Source organism: Misgurnus anguillicaudatus, chromosome 17, assembly GCF_027580225.2.
Source record: "Misgurnus anguillicaudatus chromosome 17, ASM2758022v2, whole genome shotgun sequence".
Classification (NCBI taxonomy): Eukaryota; Metazoa; Chordata; class Actinopteri; order Cypriniformes; family Cobitidae; genus Misgurnus; species Misgurnus anguillicaudatus.
This window is the reverse complement of record NC_073353.2, coordinates 23,013,825-23,034,922: the sequence shown is the minus strand read 5'-3', so window position 1 is coordinate 23,034,922 and position 21,098 is coordinate 23,013,825. Positions and strand designations below refer to the sequence as shown.

The 21,098-nt window shown below is 34.9% G+C and overlaps 1 protein-coding gene and 2 pseudogenes across 1 annotated transcript; all 3 read right to left on the bottom strand.

The window, feature by feature from the left end:
* Positions 1 to 6,593: 6,593 nt before the first annotated feature.
* On the bottom strand, positions 6,594 to 9,586 carry LOC129451675 (uncharacterized; annotated as a pseudogene).
* A 1,185-nt stretch (positions 9,587 to 10,771) lies between these two features.
* On the bottom strand, positions 10,772 to 13,902 carry LOC129451679 (uncharacterized; annotated as a pseudogene).
* Positions 13,903 to 16,785: 2,883 nt separating this feature from the next.
* Positions 16,786 to 20,474, bottom strand: LOC129451676 (uncharacterized). The gene has a single exon (XM_055215047.2). It carries the CDS (start codon positions 20,042 to 20,044, stop codon positions 17,207 to 17,209), a length of 2,838 nt encoding a protein of 945 aa, XP_055071022.2. The 5' UTR covers positions 20,045 to 20,474; the 3' UTR covers positions 16,786 to 17,206.
* Positions 20,475 to 21,098: the final 624 nt, after the last annotated feature.

The following is a 21,098-nucleotide window of genomic DNA, read 5'->3' as shown; positions in this document are numbered from 1 at the left end:
TTTCAGTTAATGCACGTTTGAACTTTGAAATGCGGATTAATAACTTAAATATTTCTGTACTTCATATACTCCAGAGAGGATGGCAGCTGAAGGACATCATCATTTTAAATACTTTTGGTATTGCTTTTGAAAATGTGCAATAAATAAATTATTGTGATTACACTTGTCTGTCTGTTATGCTTTTAATTTTTAACAGTACATGATTTTAATCAACTGTTTTGGGTATAACTGTATACCGGCTTAAATATCTTTTAAATGCAATATTGTTACTATTGTTACAAAATGTCCTATACATTTTTGTTATGTTGCATAATATAAAATGATGCATTATATTTTTTATTTTTTGTTATAAAAAGGGTTTGGGTTTAGGAAAAGGTTTTGGGTAGGGTGGTAACATTATTGATAAAATTGTTAAAGGAAATTATATAACAATCTTTATGGTATGAAAGATTTGTTAATGTTTTACGTTTTGTAGCTGTTAAAAGTAATAATGCTACTATTAAATGTTGCAAATACGTCTACATTTATACGCTTCAGCATCTATTTAAAGGTCCTGTTCTTTCTGTGTTTTTGAAGCTTTGATTTTGTTTACAGTGTGCAATATAACATGTGTTCATGTTTCACATGTAAAAAAACGTATTTTTCACACAATTTACTTATCTGTATACCATTGTTTTCACTGCTCAAAACGGGCTGATGTCTTCCTTGTTCTATGAAGTCCCTCCTTCAGAAATACGTAACGAGTTCTGATTGTGGAGCAACATTACACACTAACTAAGGTTTAAAAAATGGGATAATAAAGAATGTGACCTTTAAACATACAAAAAACCCGAAAAAATTAGTTTTGTAGTTTTGAAAGTTACGTATTAATACTACGTATTTACAGTGAGACCAGGCTGGATCAAAACAAGAACTTGTATAGCACACAAAAGCTTTTTCTATTTCCTACTTCAATAAAATCACTACCTATTTTATTTTAAGGCATTTGATATAAACAATTTACAGCAATATTGTTTTAATTGAGCAAAACAAATCCATATACATTCCTTCTATAGGAATAGAATGCACAGGAACTTGTTTAAATTGTTATTATTTATTTCTGCACCTAAAATTAGGGATTAAAATATTAAATGGAACAAAACATGAATGTAATCACATATAAGACGTATTATTGCTTGGCTACATTCTCTTTACATTTTAGCATAATTTTTGTTTAGTTTTTGTGCTTATGTTTTGACTAAATGAAGTTTAGTTCTTTTCCTTTCTTGGACCAAGACAAATGTTTTTCCTCAAAGTTGATGTGTGAGAAGCAGGAAGAATGGGCAAGCGTAAGGATCTGAGTGACTTTGACAAGGGCCAAATTGTGATGGCTAGACAAAGGGCCCCAACCACTGGGTTGCGACCTAGTACCGGGTCGTGGACAAGTTGCCACCGGTTCGCAAGAACATCCTGAAAATAATATGTATAATAGCTACATAATAGCTTAATTTGGTATTTTGTCCTTTAAGAGCTGACTTCAAATAACACCAATAATTTTCACTTTTGTACAGGATCGCGATCTCTCTTTTTCTCTATCTCTCTTTCTATCTCTACAACCGCATCAGCGGTCACATTGTCATTAGAGTTTGACTTTATGAATCATTTGCAAATGTACCTCGCAAATCATGTAAATACGTGAAGACGTTCAACTCTGTGATATCGCAAATGAAAAGTAATTCCAGGCTTCTATAAAACAACTTCAAAATTATCCAGCGATCGTGTCACCATGATCAAAATAATCTCCTTTCCTGCAGTAATAATATTTAAACGGGTACACTTTTAACGTAGGTTTGAAAGGAACCTAAAAGTCTAGAAACAGCTAATCATGATTGTAAGCTTAAACTTAAAACAAACTGTAAACTTATTTCTGAAATCTGATTGGTTGATTGAAATGTTGTCCCAGGGTCAACATAATGTTGCCCTGAGGACATCAACCACTTGGCAAAATTAGGAGAGCCGTCAGTCGTCATTAAACACACGGTAAGAGGGAGATTACAATGCCTCCGCCCCCGGCCGGAAATCTTCTGGCATCTCTCCTCCTCATCTGCTCCTTTACTGCCTTTTTCTTCTTCTTTTCTGTTACTTGAACTTGGGGCTCGAGCCCGACCAAGGTTCGAGCTGCCTTCGAGAACAGCAAGCCAAGTTTGTTTACCGTTAATTACTAAGACTAAATGGGCAGGCAAATTTGTGAAACAATAAACAATATGGTTTTACACGTCTAAAGAAAATATACTATAAATAAAGCAATTATTAAAGGAACAGTATGTAAGAAATGTATATCAATTAATCATAAAATGGCCCTGATATGTCACTAGACATTAAGAAATCATTTTCATTTCAAATACTTATACAGAGGTGGGTAGAGTACCCAAAATCTGTACTCAAGTAAAAGTACAAGTACTTATACAAAAATTTACTCAAGTAAAAGTAAAAGTAACAATCTAATTATTTACTTGAGTAAGAGTAAAAAAGTATTAGATGAAAAAACTACTCAAGTAGTTAGTTACTCGTTACTTCCGATCTGATTGAAAAGAAGCGTAAAATCCCTGAATTTCAGACTACTTGGAGGGCTTTCACAAACCTTAAAAGTCTCATTGTTCTGCTTATATACTACTTATAAACCTAGGTTAAAGTAAAGCAGTCTATCTCAGTCCTCCAACACCACATAACGTGTCATTAAAAAAAAATCTTAAACAAACACTGACTGTTTTCTGACAGTTAACTGTGTCTTTATTTTCACGTTCACAACAAAATTTGGCTGCATCTGCCTTTAAACAAGCTTACAGTAAGCAAAAAAGAATGTGTGTGTCTGTTTGTTATCATGTTTTTATATGAATTGGTTATTTTCATTGCCATTAATGTGCAATTAATGAACATAAGGAGCTTGATAAAATGCTTAATTTAGAATTTCAAATGGAACTTATCTGTTTTTGCAAAACAACTCTACATTTATTATGATATTTAAAACATGTTTCTTTAAAAACATACTTTATTCTTTTATTTTTATAAGTATATAGATTCTTTAGGAAGGAATTAAATAAAATACAATCCAGTTTTTATTCGTATGTATTTTCTACATTTAAGTAAGGTGTCCGGTTATGTGTAGGGGAGAACAGGCGAAAAGTAAAATTTTTAAGTTTTTAAAATTTTTAAAGATAATGTTTCAGACAGAGATATATTTTTGCTGTGGTCAGTAACTATCAATACCAGGTGGAATTTTGTGGTGAATTGTTTTTTTTAACACAACAAAACAATGTTGATTTTCGTGTTACACTTGTTTTTATTAACTATACATGACTATGACCTCTTTAATATGTAACTGCAAACATATTTTGTAATTTATCTTTGTAAAAAGTAATGAAATTGTATTTTCATTTTAAATTTCAGTTTTATCAAATGTTTCAAAAGCAACCAACAGAACAAACTTAAATTCAACAGTTTGAACACTATGAAAATTAAATTAAATAAAATTAGAATAATATAAATGGTACAAAAGTAAGTGTTACTTTCGTCCCGACAGGATCTCCTCACATTTAAACCCGATTTACTTTTATTTTGAAAAACTCTTGAAGTCAAACTTCAGGATGTGTTAGAGCACTAAATAACCTGTAGATTGATGAAACGAGAAACACGTGTTATAAGAAAACAATGACCGCTTTTGGAATTTACTTATGGTTGAAAACACCTTTCTGGATCTACACCCGGAAAATGGTGAGTAAATAACGCGATATTTTTCAGCTCTGTCAAGGGTTGCGAAGATGCTGTCATAGTTTGGGATGCAAATGTTATCAGTCCTCTGAGAAAATCGCTTTGTTACTTTCGTCCAGCGTTTTGCCCCGGTTCTCCCGTATTATTAATGAAAGACTTAACATTATGCTGTTCAATTTGTTTAGTTTTATGAGGAAATGATATGGAAATGTGCAGATGTGAACGTGTGTTGTTTGTAAGGTTAGAGTAATTCTCATTGCTTGCACAAGAGCGCATATGACAAAAACAGTGCGGGAACTAATATTATAATAAGGCACTGCACAAAGTGACACTTACCGCCGTGTTGTTTCAGGTTGGAGCTTGAATTCCTGTATGCTGAGATGTCAGTTTGTTTTGGTGCACAAAGCATACATCGCATTATGAAACTATTCTTTTTGACCTTTTGTAGTGTAAACATAGACCAAACTTGAGGCCACGCGTGATCTGCCTCCGATAGCTTGCATAGGTCATCCTCCGCTTCAGTCATCTCCTTTCATCTACGCCCGCTAAAGGGTGATACGTAGCCACCCCTCGCTACGCACGCAGCCTCTCTAACGTCTCGCGAGACTTTCGAACAAGCCATATAAACTTAAAAAATAAAATATATTCATTAATTATTACCATTTGAAAGTAGCGTAGTAACGCCAACTAATGTAGCGAAGTAAAAGTACAGTTTTTTCATTAGAAATGTACTTGAGTAAGAGTAAAAAGTACCCATCCTTAAATTAACTCTAAAAGTACTATTAATCCCAAAAAATGTACTCAAGTAAATGTAACGAAGTAAATGTAATTCGTTACTACCCACCTCTGTACTTATATCACTGACAACAGTGGTATGGCCAGGATATTGTCATTTAAAAAGTGGAGTTGCAGCCCTCAACTGATGTTTATGTTGTCATTTTGTGTATTGTCCCCCAGTTGTGTGATTGCAGTACCAGTTTTAGCCACAAGTTTTGTGATTGCAATACCAGTTTTGGCCACAATCCTACATACTGTTCCTTTAATTTTCCTAATGCATCGTTTGAACTTTACTTCCATTTAAAACATTACACATTTTGAAAAGGAGGATTTACAGCACTTTTTTCGAACGGCAACCCCTGGTCTGCAATTTTTTTTAAGCTGAAACCAGTCCGCGCGGTTTCTGTTGCAGGGGATAGAACTTGGGACTCAAGCCCTGGCCTTAGGTTCACTCTCTCTGAATCTGTTTGTAGTCGATGAACACAGCAGCACTTCCAGTTTTACTAGTGAAAATTATCTGGATCTCTTTTTCACGTGCTGTTTCCATGTTGAATTGTAATAACAGAACTTAGATATGAAAATTAGAATTTGGCTTATGTATTGCACGACTTTTCAACTGTGTGCGATTTTAACACATTTCATGAAAATGGGCTGATATGGCATTAATATGTGCTATTAACTATTAATAAACAGTCAACATCTCATTAATATTAATGCTAATAATAACCAACCAGTTAATAGTAAGATAAACTAAAACCATGTTAAATCCACTATTGTATTTTAGTATTCATAATTGTTTTACAGTCCATACACAGTATTTAGTTACATCAGAAGTAACTGTAATTACATTACAAGAAAAATGAGGGTTGCACTTTATTTTACAGTACGTGTACTTACCTTGTACATATATGGTATATAAGTTGTACTTACCGACAAATGTATGGTACTTACTTTTAGCTATCTACATGGTAATTAATTGGTATCATTACTGTACTTAGCAGTAGTACATACTTGGTAGTTATTATGTAACTCTAGGTAAGTACTGGGTAATAACAGATACATACTTATAGTTTGAGTCAATATACTTATATTGACTATCATATGCATTAACTACTGGGTACATTCACTAGTACACACTTGTGTATATACAATTTGTAAGTACAGTAGTGTTTGATATTAGTTATCATATATGTACATTATAAATACCTTTCATTTACTTGCCTGTAAATACTAAATATTTCAATTGTACATTTATTTGTAAGTACAGTAATGTTTCTCGTTAGTTACAGTATACATACACTATAAGTATGTATCTGTTATTACCCAGTTCTTATCTAGAGTTACATAATAACTACCTAGTATGTACCACTGGTAAGTACAGTAATGATACCAGTTAATTACCCTGTAGAGATCAGATGTGCTCCAACAGTAGCCACATTCAAATCCAGACTCAAAACACATCTGTTTAGCTATGTAATTTACTGAATGAGCACTATGCTGCGTCCGAACTGATTGCACTATATTATATATGCACTATTTTAATTATTTTCTATTTCTCTTGTTTTTATTTTTATTTTTAACTGTTTTATACTTTTATTCCTGTTTTATTCTTTTTAAAATCACATTTATTTTCTTTTAATTGATATTTTAAATTCATGTATCTTTGATTGTTGTTTTCTCATTTCTATGTAAAGCACTTTGAATGACCTTTGTGTATGAAATGTGCTATACAAATAAACTTGCCTTGCCTTGCCTTGCCTTGCCTTGTAGATACCTAAAAGTAAGTACAACTCATTTGTCGGTAAGTACAACTTATTTACCATATATGTACAAGGTAAGTACACGTACTTTAAAATAAAGTGCTACCAAAATAAGAGTAATCCCTTACTTTACTTTTCAAAGGAAAAGTAATTAAATTACAGTAACTAATTACTTAGTAACTAGTTACACCCAACACTGATTGTAATAGAATTAACTTTGTACAGATTAATATCAAAAAGCCAGCTTGTAAAATATGTACGAAATATGTACAAAGGCAAGTTGAAAGAACCCATGTGCATTTTATTAACAAACAGATATCCATAAACAAAGATTTTGCTAAGCTTGGCTTTACCATAAAACTCAGCCAATAAAGAAAGGCATGAACAAAGTTACACCAAAGACTTGATGTCTTGTTACTCAGAGCTCAATTTACACCACAGCTTTTCCCAGAATGTCTCAAGATTCTCAGGGTCCATTGGCCAATCTATATAGGTTCTAGTTTTAACCAGACGTGCCAACCTGTGATGGTAGGATAGCAAGCGAGATGGGATTTTTTCTAAGAAGACCAGGATAAGAATGTCCTTCTGTTCTACCTGGAGCCGGTAGGTACCCAAACGCATCTCCAAAGAACACCAGGTGCTGTGAAGATAGTTACGACTGATAAGACAAAGAGTTCGGCGGCTTGCATAAATGCTGTCTGTGATGTTTTCCACGATGTCTTGACCCAACTGAAAGTCTCGACTGTGCAAACAGAGACGCAAGAATGGAGGGCCACGCTGCTCTAAGTTAGGAAGAAGTTTTTCCATGACCCAGCGCTCATCCTTACTGCTGTAGGAAACAAAAACATCATAGCGGTACTGGCGTTTGGCATCCATACGCAAAGCCTCTCTGAACCATCCAATGGCAATGTAATAGAACGGCATTATGTATTGTCCTGCAAACTGATATGACAACACTACAAAAATAAACAAATATAAAAAGGCAGAAGTTGAGATGAAGAGCACAAATTCAATATCAAATGAACAGTTGTCCTCGGTGTAATGAACAAAGTTCAGATGGTCAACTCCATTATCAGTTAAACACTGCAGTTCCTTCATGGTGGGCCCCTCCATAAGAACCTGTACCTGCCTGTTGCTCTTCACCCATGAGATCAGCCAAGCGTCTTCACAACTGCATTGCAATTGCAACCCCGCGAGATAGAGCAATTTTAAACTACTGAGATGTTCAACAAAGTTGAAGAATTATCACATCATTTTGTGGCATAAACATTAAACCGGTCAGTGCCTTCAGGTCCTTTGTCAGACTTCCATCCAAAAAGAAAATTCTGCAGTTTAGCAAGATCAGGGTTTGTAATTTGGTCAAATTGTGAAACATTATTGGCACATTTGGCTGTTTTGACAAATCAATGTTTTCCAGCCTTAAGGTTTTTAAATGAACAAGCTGATTTATTACTGATAAATCACCAATGTTGTCTGAAAACTGTGAAATGAATTCCAAATGAACAACTGATTTAACATATTTCCCAATAAACTCCTTTCCACAGATGATATATTCTGCATTTATTTGAAGTGTGACTACAGATGTCAAGAGTGGACTGTCACAATCCTCAACTGTCACATACTGACCTTTGATTCGGAGATCAAGACTCTGATTCAGTGTAACATTTCCAATAATCAACTGCATTGGTCTCAAGCCTGAACTAATAAACACATTACTCAAATTATACGGGATGCATCCAAATATATCAGAGAAATGCAGCGTGACCTGTGAACTATTTGGTGAAAATTTTAGATCTCCCAGAAGAAATGTACGAAGATTAATAAGATGTCCAAATGAATTTGATTGAATTTGAATAATTGGGTTTTCTTGAAGATCTAGGACAATCAGTTCATATAGACCACTGAATGTGTCTTGATAAATGTAAGATAACTTGTTGCCAAATAGGTTTAAATCTTTCAGTTTGTCTAATCCAATGAAAGCAAAATCTTCTATGTTAGAAATTTTTGAAAATTGTAATTGCAAATGTTCAAGATTTGTGAAACACATAAACTGCTGAGAAATGATCTTTCCCATGTCATTAAATTTTAGAACCATATTAGACAGCTGTTTGACTAACTGTGGATTGGACAAACAAAGAGATTTAAAATCATTTGATCTGAGCTCATGTCTACTTACATCAATTCTTAAGAGGTTGCTAAAAATCTGAAAGATCAAATCTACATCTAAAGGGCTTACAATTTTAGATATTTTATCTTGTATAGTAGTGTCTACAATCCCCTTGCAGTTTTTAGAGATATTTGTTGGCATAACTGGCAAGTTAATAGTCTGGTAATAGGCAGTTAAAGATTTAATAGAATATAACTTTGCTGCGTAACACAACTCATCAAGGTTAAGTACATTCACAGTAAAACTCAACCTATCGATTTTATTTACTCCAATCATAGAAAGATCTCTCAGGAAATCTGATCTGAAACCAAATTCTAGTTCAGACAAATTTCCTAAAACGTTCAAAGCCCCTTTATCTATGTGCTTCACTGATCCCAAAAACAAATGTACCTCTTCAATATTGTATACAGTAGATATGTTACTGTTAGAGGAGTTGTAAATGGAGCAGTTTGGAAACTGAAGACTATTTAAATCAACGCTGAGATAAAACTCATTTAGAGAGTTTACATTTTCCAGTCGACACAGAATCTCAGATAAATCCTTTAAACAAACATTGTTTATGTCTAATATCTCTAACTGAGGAATTGTATCAAAAACATTTGGTGCCATTAATGACAAGCTATATTTTGAAAGATACACATTTTTTAGTGAAGGAAGGCCACTGAAATCAACAGCTGCCTCACAACAGCTTTCTTCCAATGCCATATACAACTGCAGTGTCATTAAATGGAATAATCCAGTAAAAGCTTTTGGAGTGATCTTGGAAAAACATCCATCGATTTCAAGGTATTCCAGGGAAGAGAAGCGTGAAAATGACCCTGGAGCCAAGACACCAATATACTTCATATCATAATCCATCTGAATGCTGAGGTTCAGTAAATTTGATGGAAGTCCGCGGAGGTCCTCTTTAATATCAGTGACACCACTGCAGAAGGCAATGTTTGTTCTTCCTCTACATAATGAGTGACCAGGAAATCCTTCCATAATATCGCACACAAGACATTTCCCAACAAGCCAAGGACATACACATGAAGTCTTTAAAAGCAATAGGAAGAATTTGAGCAGAAGCATCTTATATTCTTGAGTGATTTTATCCAGATGTATCATCTGTTGTCTCGTCTCAGTGTTGCTTCTCTTTCTCTGGAGGTGACAGTATACAGGTAGACCATTTCAGAAGAAGTAAACAACACTGGTCCAGAAACACTTCCTGTTACAGTTTGGGACAGTATTTTTTTATTTCACATATATTATTATCTTTAAGATGTTTGTTTAACTTCATTTAATTTATTTCTATATGTTCTGTTGGTTTATTTTATCCCAACGTTTATCTAGTGTTAAAAAACTGAAACAGGAAGTGCTTCTGGACCATTGTTGTTTACATCCTTTGAAATGGTCTATATTTATATCTACACTCTCAGAAACAACACATTTTGTGTTACTTTTAACACAACGTGTTTTATTTTAACACAAAATCAACACAAAATGGCACATGCTGTTTAAATTACACATAATGTGTTAAAAACTTACCACAAAAAGATTAACACATACTTTCTGCAAGAAATTAACTTCCTATTATTTTCTGAGAAGACACCATAGATGTGTTTTTTTTTTCAGTTGCCTTATTTGTCCTGAACATAATGTGAAACGCTCTTGCCTGCTAAATGAATATATGTGAAGGTGGTCCTGGGGTGCACTTACTGATTTTGCTATAATTTCTCTATGATTTTTACACGTCTGTTCATGATATTGCATATGATATCTAATGCATATCAACTATTACACTGAGCTAACGTTACTGTGTAAAATGAATGTATACAATGTTAGCTACAGGTCCTTGAATTTTTGCCTGGCTGCTAAAACTCTCTGCACAGTTGTGAACCATGCTCATCATCTCCCCTCGTCTTTAGCAAACCAAAACATTTTATTTTCGACTAGGTATTTGACTAGAGATCAGTTTAGCTACTAGCCAGACCGATAAATAAATACAGACTGGAAGTTTATCCGTAATGGGAAAGCAGAAATGCCCAGGTGCAAAAGCAGAAATAATAAAACATTAAAACGAATCCCTGTGCATCCCATTCCTATAGAAGATTTTGTTTTCATCAAATGCTTTAAAATAAAAAAGTCATTTTTTAAATAGGAAATAGAAAAAACTTGTGTGTGCAAGTTCTTGTTTTGATCTGTACAGTACATGCAGTTTAAAAAAAGCTGTTCTTTATAAACTAAAACCATCTAAATGAAGAAGTTGTTTTTATCTAGAGGGAAGTGAAACTTTATAGTATATTTTCTCTCTATAAAGTGAGATCTTTATAGAGACATGGGCCAAAGCACATCTTTACTTCTGCACATATCTGATCAACACATTCAGAAATAGTTTGAGGTTGAGATGATCAGAAAAGAAGGATTCAGTAGTCACTTCATTAAACTACCAGTTTAATTAATCTGGTCACACATTATAACATTTACAACAAGGCTCTATCCTTACATAGTTAAGGAGAAATTTCACCTAAACAATAAATTAAGTATTTACTGTAGACTTTGAATATACATAAGAATACATATGTTTATTTCGACACTGCTGGACAAAGTACATTTGCAATTTTTATATACATTGTACAGTGAAGTCTTATTACTTTTATAAGAGCCCAATTGACACCAGAACCTGTCCCAGAATGCCTCATGCACCTCAGGGTCCATTGGTGGGTCAACCAGTGATGGTAAGAAAGCAAACAAGATGGGATTTTTCCTAAAAAGACCAGGATAAGAATGTCCCTTTGTTCTACCTGAAGCCGGTAGGTAGAACTCCAAAGAACACCAGGTGCTGCGGAGGTAGTTACGACTGACAAGGCAAAGAGTTTGGCGACTTGCATAAATGCTGTCTGTGATGTTTTTCACAATGTCTTGGCTCAACTGAAAGTCTCGAACATGCAAACAGAGACAGACTGTTTGGACAGGAGGTCCACGTTGCTCCAAGTTGGGAAGAAGTTTTTCCATGACCCAGCGCTCATCCTTACTGCTGTAGGAAACAAAAACACCATAGCAGTACTGTTGTTTGGCATCCATACGCAAAGCCTCTCTGAACCATCCGCTGGCAATGTAATAGAACGACATTATTTAGTGTCCTGCATATTGATATGACAACACTACAAAAATAAACAAATATAAAAAAGCAGATGTTGAGGCGAAGAGCATAAATTCAATATCAAATGAACAGTTCTCCTCGGTGTATTGAACAAAGTTCAGATAGTCAATTCCATTATGAGTTAAACACTGAAGTTCCTCCATGGTGGGCTTATTCATAACAACCTGTACCTGCCTGTTGGTCTTCACCCATGAGATCAGCCAAGCGTCATCACAACTGCATTGCAATTGCAACCCCATGAGATAGAGCAACTTTAAACTAGTGAGATGTTCAACAAAGTTTTGGAGAATTATCACATCATCCCTTGGTTTAAACACCAGAGCTGTCAGTGCTTTTAGGTCCTTTGTCAGGCTTCCATCCAAAAAGAAAATTCTGCAGTTTGCCAAGATCAGGGTTTGTAATTTTGTCAAATTTTCAAACATTATTGGCAAATTTGGCTGTTTTGACAAATCAAGGTTTTCAAGCTTTAAGGTTTTTAAATGAACAAGCTGATTTATTACTGATAAATCACCAATGTTGTCTGAAAACAGTGAAATGAATTCCAGATTAACAACTGATTTAACATATTTCCCAATAAACTCCTTTCCACAGATGATATATTCTGCATTTATTTGAAGTGTGACTACAGATGTCAAGAGTGGACTGTCACAATCCTCAACTGTCACATATTGACCTTTGATTCGGAGATCAAGACTCTGATTCAGTGTAACATTTCCAATAATCAAATGCATTGGTCTCAAGCCTGAACTAATAAACACATTACTCAGATTATACGGGATGCATCCAAATATATCAGAGAAATGCAGCGTGACCTGTGAAATATTTGGTGGGATGTTTAGATCTCCCAGAAGAAGTGTGTGAAGGTTAATAAGATGTCCAAATGAATTTGATTGAATTTGAATTATTGGGTTTTCTTGAAGATTTAGGACGATCAGTTCATATAGACCACTGAAGGTATTTTCATGAATGTAAGATAACTTGTTGCCAAATAAGTTTAAATCTTTCAATTTGTTTAATCCAATGAAAGCAAAATCTTCTATGCTAGAAATTTTACTGGAAATTAATTCCAAACTTTCAAGATTTGTAAAACACATAAACTGCTGAGAAATTATCTTTCCTATGTCATTGGAGTTTAAAATCATACTAGACAGCTGTTTGACTAACTGTGGATTGTACAAACAAAGAGATGTAAAATCATTTGATCTGAGCTCATGTCTACTTACATCAATTCTTAAGAGGTTGCTAAAAATCTGAAAGATCAAATCTACATCTAAAGGGTTTACAATTGTAGATAATATATCTTGTTTTAGAGTAGTGTCTACAATCCACCTGCAGTTTTTAGAGATATTTGTTGGCATAACTGGCAAGTTAATAGTCTGGTAATAAGCAGTTAAAGATTTAATAGAATATAACTTTGCTGCGTAACACAACTCATCAAGGTTAAGTACATTCACAAGAAATCTCAACCTATCGATTTGATTTACTCCAATCATAGAAAGATCTCTCAGGAAATCTGATCTGAAACCAAATTCTAGTTCAGACAAATTTCCTAAAACGTTGAAAGCCCCTTTATCTATGTGCTTCACTGATCCCAAAAACAAATGTACCTCTTCAATATTGTATACAGTAGATATGTTACTGTTAGAGGAGTTGTAAATGGAGCAGTTTGGAAACTGAAGACTATTTAACTTCTGATCACTGAGTTTAAACAACTTTAGGGATTTAATATTTTCCAGTCGACACAGAATCTCAGATAAATCTTTTAAACACGGATTGTTTATGCTTAATCTCTCTAAATGAGGAATTGTATCAAAAACATTTACTGGCATTAATGACAAACTATATTGTGCAAGATTCAAGTTTTTCAGTGAAGGAAGGCCACTGAAATCAACAGCTGCCTCACAACAGCTTTCTGTATCGGCAGTCAACTGTAATGAAGTTAATTTTAACAATCCAGTAAAAGCTTTTGGAGTGATCTTGGTAAAACATCCATCAATTTTAAGGTATTCCAGAGAAGAGAAGTGTAAAAATGACCCTGGAGCCAAGACACCGATATACTTCATATCATAATCCATCTGAATGTAGAGGTTCAGTAAATTTGATGGAAGTCCGCGGAGGTCCTCTTTAATATCAGTGACACGATTGCAGAAGGCACAGTTTGTTTTTCCATTACATGATGAGTCAACTGGAAATTCTTTCACATCATTGTACACAACACATTTCCCAGCAGGCAAAGAGAATACACATAAAGTCTTTATAAACAACAGGAAGAATGAGAACAGAAGAATCATCTTTTTCAATTTCTAAATGATTTTTCTTCAGCTCAAGTTTAATCGTCTGATGTGATTCTGTTGTCCGGTCTTGATGTTGTCTCTCTGTCTCCAGTGGTAAATGACCATGTCAGAATAGTGTGAATAGAAGAATCATCTTTAATTCCTGAGTGATTTTATGCAGCTTAGGTTCCTCTGTCATGATTTAGTTGTCTTGTCTTGGTGTTGTTTTTCTGTTTCTAAAGATAAAGTGAGAGTACTCATATTTACAAGAAAGTGACTTCCCTTTTTTGTGACAAGTTTTTTTTTCCAGATGCCTCATTTCTCTTAAACAAAATGTCATATTGAATGTGAGTCAAATTAGTCATGTAAGACTCAGGAAAACATTCTTTAATCAGAAGTTTTCCACACAACTCAACACACAACTGTGTGTATAACTTACTTTATCTTTGTAGTGATTCAGTGGGGATAAATGAAATGTTATTTAAAACACTATTGGACCTCCTACCAAAACGACTAAGGGAATTCCCAGATTTAGCTCAAGGGGAATAATAGGTATATAATTAATTGAATAACTATATAAATTGATAAGGTTTTACCTGAATTAGCAGGATTAATAATAACAATTAATTCATTCATTCTTCCAGCGAAAATACTCATAATTGTACATTAAGCTTGGCTGGGTGCCGCGGCTGTGTGTTGAACTGTGAACTGTAGGCAAAGGTGATCTGGGGGAAAGGTCATTTGACCTCTCATGAGTCCAACCCACTAGGGTCGAAGTAGCCAATGCAAAAGGTTGTTCATCGAGTGGGAAAACTTTGTCTTTGTTTCACTAAACTTAATTTGCACAGTTGGCTATTCCAGAGATTTTGTTACAATAATAATTTGGATTAACATTGAACGAGTTTAAATACTAGTTATGGTGCATAAAGCATATTATTGATTAGAAAATAAAAAGCTGATTATTTAGAGACTACAGAAGACATGGTTGAAACACACATCAAATAATAATTTCATAAATGTGAATTATAAGACACACTAAGGTAAAGCAAACATCACTTTAGTGTTAAAACACAGTGATACAGCAATATATATGATCATGCAGTACAAGGATATATAATATATACAATTTAAACCAGCGTATGTGATCTTTAGCTACAGACACTGTGATCCCTGCTCCGTCTCTGGGAATTGTCACTTTAACTCTAAGTTTTTTAAATCTTCTGGAATTCATTTGAAGCTTGCTTGAAATGTGAATTTAATTAGATTGTTGCCTAATTTACGATCTACCAGAGGATTTGGAAAGAGATTAAGATTTTTGATGAAAGCATTATGAGCAGAACCTTGCCCCCCCCCCCCTCCGTTGGTGACATTTAGACATGTTACTACTTTAGACGTTCTACTAAATATAAATAACTTTGCAGTTACATGTCAACTAACTTTCATTAAAGGTACAGTGTGTAACTTTTAGAAGAATCTCTTGACAGAAATGCAATATAATATATGTAACTATATTATCAGGGGTGTATAAAGAACTCAAATAATGAACAATTATGTTTTAATTATCTTAGCATAATACGTTTTTATCTACACTGCGGGTCCCCTTACATGGAAGCCATCATTTTGTGTCACCATGTTTCTACAGAAGCCCTTAACGGACCAACTTTGTTTAATAAGTTGCCTCTGATCTAGACATTTTAGTCCTGTGGTATCTACCATAGCTTCTCTATGCATTTCAAAAGCGAAGGGTTAGCTGTGGACGAGCCGTTGGTTGCAATTTGCAACCTCACCACTAGATGCTGCTAAAATTTACACACTGCACCTTTAAGCAAACAGAATCTACTAATTCTCTAAAGCAGTGGTTCTCAAACTGGGGTCCGGGGCCCCCAGGGGGGCCGCGAGATGGTGCCAGGGGGGCCCCAGTTTTATGACATTTTTATAAAATACATTAATTTATATTGAATTCTGTGAAATTAAACTTAATAAGGCAGAGCTACTTTGTATAATTTAATGTTTTGTTTAATTAAAATGTGAAGTTTTAGAACTGTTTTTTTTGTCATAGATTTTCTTTGGGGGGGGGGGGGGCGCGAAGGAATGCACCGTACACAAAGGGGGCCGCCCGCTGAAAAAGTTTCAGAACCACTGCTCTAAAGATTGGTAGTTGATAAGTAGTTGCAAAGTTACTTATAATTAGTAAAATTTCTAAAGTGGACTATCAAATTAAAGTGTTGTTTCACTCTGTAGTCTGAACTTTCCATATTACTTGGTGTGTATTTTATTCATTATGGAAGAACATGTAGCCAGAGTGTCTATTGCCAGGTATGATTTTGTAACTTTTGCAACTATTAATCAATAATGGAAATTAAAACATATTCTCTTTTGTCTATTTCAATTGATGTTTAAAGCTTAAACCTACCTGAAATAATAAATTGTAACATTAGACATATTCTGAATGTGTCAGTAATCATATGGATTCAGGATAAAGACTAAAATTAGAGGTTGGTGCTTACACTTAAATTGAAATGAGAATACTGTGCCTCAGCTTTTAGGGGGGTTTAAACTTGGAGTTCGAGCCCCAGACTTGGAGTTCAGAGCTCCCTTTGAGGACAGCAAGCCAAGCTCGTTTACCCTTATTAAAACTGAATAAGCAGACGAACTAGTGAATCAGATTTTTTATGTGAAAGACCACACAGATGATGACCAAAAATCTATGATTTAACATTTTTGTTGTTTTTAGCAATGAAATAGGTACACTTAACCTATAGTATACTGTAAAAATGTCTTGAATTTTTTAGTTCAATCAAAATGGCTGTGTAAGTCTTTTCAACAACAACAACAACAAAAAAACTTAAAGGTGCAGTGTGTAATTTTTAAAAGGATCTCTTGACAGAAATCCAAAATAGTAGACAAAACTATATTATCAGTGGTGTATAAAGACCTTTTTATAATGAACCATTATGTTTTTATTACCTTAGAATGAGCCGTTATTATCTCCATACACAGAGGGTCCCCTTACGTGGAAGTTGCCATTTTGTGCCGCCATGTTTCTACAGTAGCCCTTAATGGACAAAGTGTTTTTACTAAGTTGTCTCCATTGATGACATGTTTTTCCAGTGGCGGGTACCATAGTTTCAAAGCGAGGGGTGAGCAGTGAATTGAGCTGTTGGTTGCAATTTGCAACCTCACCACTAGATGCTACTAAAATTTACACACTGCACCTTTAAACAGAAATTACATCCCAAATATCTGAAACAGCTTCGGTGGCATTTCCCCCCAAAAATATTTAAGTTAAGGACTCTAGCGTGCCTGCCATGATGTGGTTTTGATATGAGGTCTAGTTACTTTAATCAGAGCTCAGTTTACACCACAACCTGTCCCAAAATTCCTCATGCATCTCAATGTCCATTGGCCAGTCCAGGTAAGTTCTAGTTTTAACCAGCCTGGCCAACCTGTGATGGTAGGATAGCAAGCAAGATGGGATTTTTTCTAAGAAGACCAGGATAAGAATGTCCTTCTTCTCTACCTGGAGCCGGTAGGTGCCCAACCGCATCTCCAAAGAACACCAGGTGCTGCGGAGATAGTTACGGCTGACAAGGCAAAGAGTTCGCCGGCTTGCATAAATGCTGTCTGTAATGTTTTCAACAATGTCTTGACCCAACTGAAAGTCACGACTGTGCAAACAGAGACGCAAGAATGGAGGGCCACGCTGTTCTAATTTAGGAAGAAGTTTTTCCATGACCCAGCGCTCATCCTTACTGCTGTAGGAAACAAAAACATCATAGCGGTACTGTCGTTTGGCATCCATACGCAAAGCCTCTCTGAACCATCCAATGGCAATGTAATAGAACGGCATTATGTATTGTCCTGCAAGCTGATATGACAACACTACAAAAATAAACAAATATAAAAAAACTGAAGTTGAGGCAAAGAGCACAAATTCAATATCAAATGAACAGTTCTCCTCGATGTAATGAATAAAGTTCAGATGGTCAACTCCATTATCAGTTAAACACTGCAGTTCCTCCATGGTGGGCATTTTCATAACAACCTGTACCTGCCTGTTGCTCTTCACCCATGAGATCAGCCAAGCGTCATCACAAATGCATTGCAATTGCAACCCCATGAGATAGAGCAACTTTAAACTAGTGAGATGTTCAACAAAGTTTTGAAGAATTGTCACATCATTTTGTGGCATAAACATTAAACCGGTCAGTGCCTTCAGGTCCTTTGTCAGACTTGCATCCAAAAAGAAAAGTTTGCAGTTTATCAACATCAGGGTTTGTAATTTTGTCAAATTGTGAAACATTATTGGAACATTTGGCTGTTTTGACAAATCAATGTTTTCCAGCCTTAAGGTTTTTAAATGAACAAGCTGATTTATTACTGATAAGTCACCGATGTTGTCTGAAAACTGTGATATGAATTCCAAATGAACAATTGATTTAACATATTTCCCAATAAACTCCTTTCCACAGATGATATATTCTGCATTTATTTGAAGTGTGACTACAGATGTCAAGAGTGGACTGTCACAATCCTCAACTGTCACATATTGACCTTTGATTTGGAGATCAAGACTCTGATTCATTGTAGCATTTCCAATGATCAAATGCATTGGTCTCAAGCCTGAACTAATAAACACATTACTCAGATTATACGGGATGCGTCCAAATATATCAGAGAAATGCAGCGTGACCTGTGAAATGTTTGGTGGAAAGTTTAGATATCCCAGAAGAAGTGTGTCAAGTTTAATAAGATGTCCAAATGAATTTGATTGAATTTGAATTATTGGGTTTTCTTGAAGATCTAGGACCATCAGATCATATAGACCACTGAATGTGTCTTGATAAATGTAAGATAACTTGTTGCCAGATAGGTTTAAATCTTTCAGATTGTCTAATCCAATAAAAGCAAAATCTTCTATGCTAGAAATATTGCATTTAATTAATTTCAAAATTTCAAGATTTATGAAACACATAAACTGCTGAGAAATGATTTTATCTATGTCATTTGAGTTTAACGTCATAATAGACAGCTGTCTGACTAACTTTGGATTGGACAAACAAAGAGATTTAAAATCATTTGATCTGAACACATTTTGAATTGTACTAAATATTGAGAGGTTGCTAAAAATCTGAAAAATCAAATCTACATCTAAAGGGTTTACAATTTTAGATATTGTCTCTCGTTTTAGAGTAATGTCTACAATCTCCTTACAGCCTTCAGAGATAGTTGTCGACATAGCTGTCAAGTTAACAGTCCGGTAATGCACAGATACAGATTTAATAGAATATAACTTTGCTGCGTAACACAACTCATCAATGTTCAGTACATCCACATAGAAATTCAACCAATAAATTTTTTTCACTCCAAGCACAAAAAGATTTCTGAGGATATCTGATGTAAAATCATCAAACCATGTCAGTTCATATAAACTTCCAAAAACTTTCAAAGCCCCTTCTCCTATGTGCTCTACCGATGCCAAAATCAAATGTACCTCTTCAATATTGTATACAGTAGATATGTTACTGTTAGAGAAGTTGTAAATGGAGCAGTTTGGAAATTGAAGACTCTTTAAAGATTCATCAATGAGGAAAAACACACTTAGCGATTTTAAATTATTCAGACGACACAAAATCTCAGATAAATCTTTCAAACACATATGATGCATGTGCAATTTCTCTAACTGAGGAATTGTATCAAACACATTTGGTGCCATTAATGACAAACTATATTTTGAAAGATGCAAACTTTTCAATGAAGGAAGGCCACTGAAATCAACAGCTGCATCACAACAGCTTTCTGTAAAGACAGACAATTGTAATGAAGTTAAATTTAAAAATCTGGGTAAACCTTCAAAAGAGATCTTGGTAAAACATCCATCGATTTCAAGGTATTCCAGAGAAGAAAAGCGTGACAATGAGCCTGGATCCAAGACACCAATATTCTTCTTATCATGATCCATCTGAATGCAGAGGTTCAGTAAAGTTGATGGAAGTCCGCGGAGGTCCTCTTTAATATCCGTGACACGACTGCAGAAGGCAGTGTTTGTTTTTCCTTTACAGTATGTAGGAGGGTTCAATTCTTCCACATCATTGAGCACGACACATTTTCCAGCAAGCCAAGAAAATACACATAAAGTCTTTATAAGCAATAGGAAGAAGGAGAACAGAAGAATCATCTTTTTCAATTTCGCAATGATTTTTCTACAGCTAAAGTTTAAACTTCTTCTGTTGTTATTCTATTGTTCCACCTTTAATGTTGTCTCTCTGTCTCTGGTGGTAAATGACCATGTCAGAATACATATATAGAAATTAACTTCCCTTTTGTGGGATAAAACAACTGTGCTCTAAAGCCAAACACTAAATGTTCAGTGTGTAAAAAAATGTGTATGTTTTAACTCAATGTTTAGCAACAGACAGCAAAACAGAAGCTGAAGAGCCAACATGATCTCACAAAGTTCCCTGGGATAGTCATGGAATTTTTTGCAAATTTTTCCGAGGCATTGTCACAGATCATACACAGGCTGTACCATGCACTGCAAAAAAATGATGTGTTAATTTTTTACACATTGTGTGTGTCATGCCATTTAAGGCGTTATTTCATGTTAAAATAAATGAAAGGGACAACAAAAGCTGTTTCAAAAACAGCGATGGGAGCAACGCATTACAATTAATTCTGCCACTGTACTTCCACTCCTCCCAGCAGTAATAAACATGTAACGAAGTATTTTTTTTAAATCAAGTAACGCAGCCACAACAAGTGAAATCCAAATGAGTTGGTCACTCACGCTACTCTATTTTGTGACAAATGTGTCGTCCCTATACTAGCACACCTTCTGTGTTATTATTCATTGTGCCGCCCAACACGGTCCTGTGACATTAGATCAGAAATGTCTTTTCTGCAAGTGTTCATTTATCACAAAATAGAGTAACACAAGTAACCAACCCATTCAATCCTCAGCAATTGTAACTGCGTTACTTGACCCAAAAAAATAATAATAATTCGTTACATGTTCATTACCGCTAAAAGTAGTGGAATTACAGTAACAGAATTACTTTGTAACCATTACTCCCGTCAGTGATCCCAACACAACCTGCGTCGGCCCCCTCATTGAAACAACGCCCCAAATGGCATGACACACAATGTGTAAAAAATTAACAAATATTTCTTTTGCAGTGTGGCCTTTCTTTTCCGTGTCATTGTCACGGATTGGTTACTCAACTGTTTTTTCC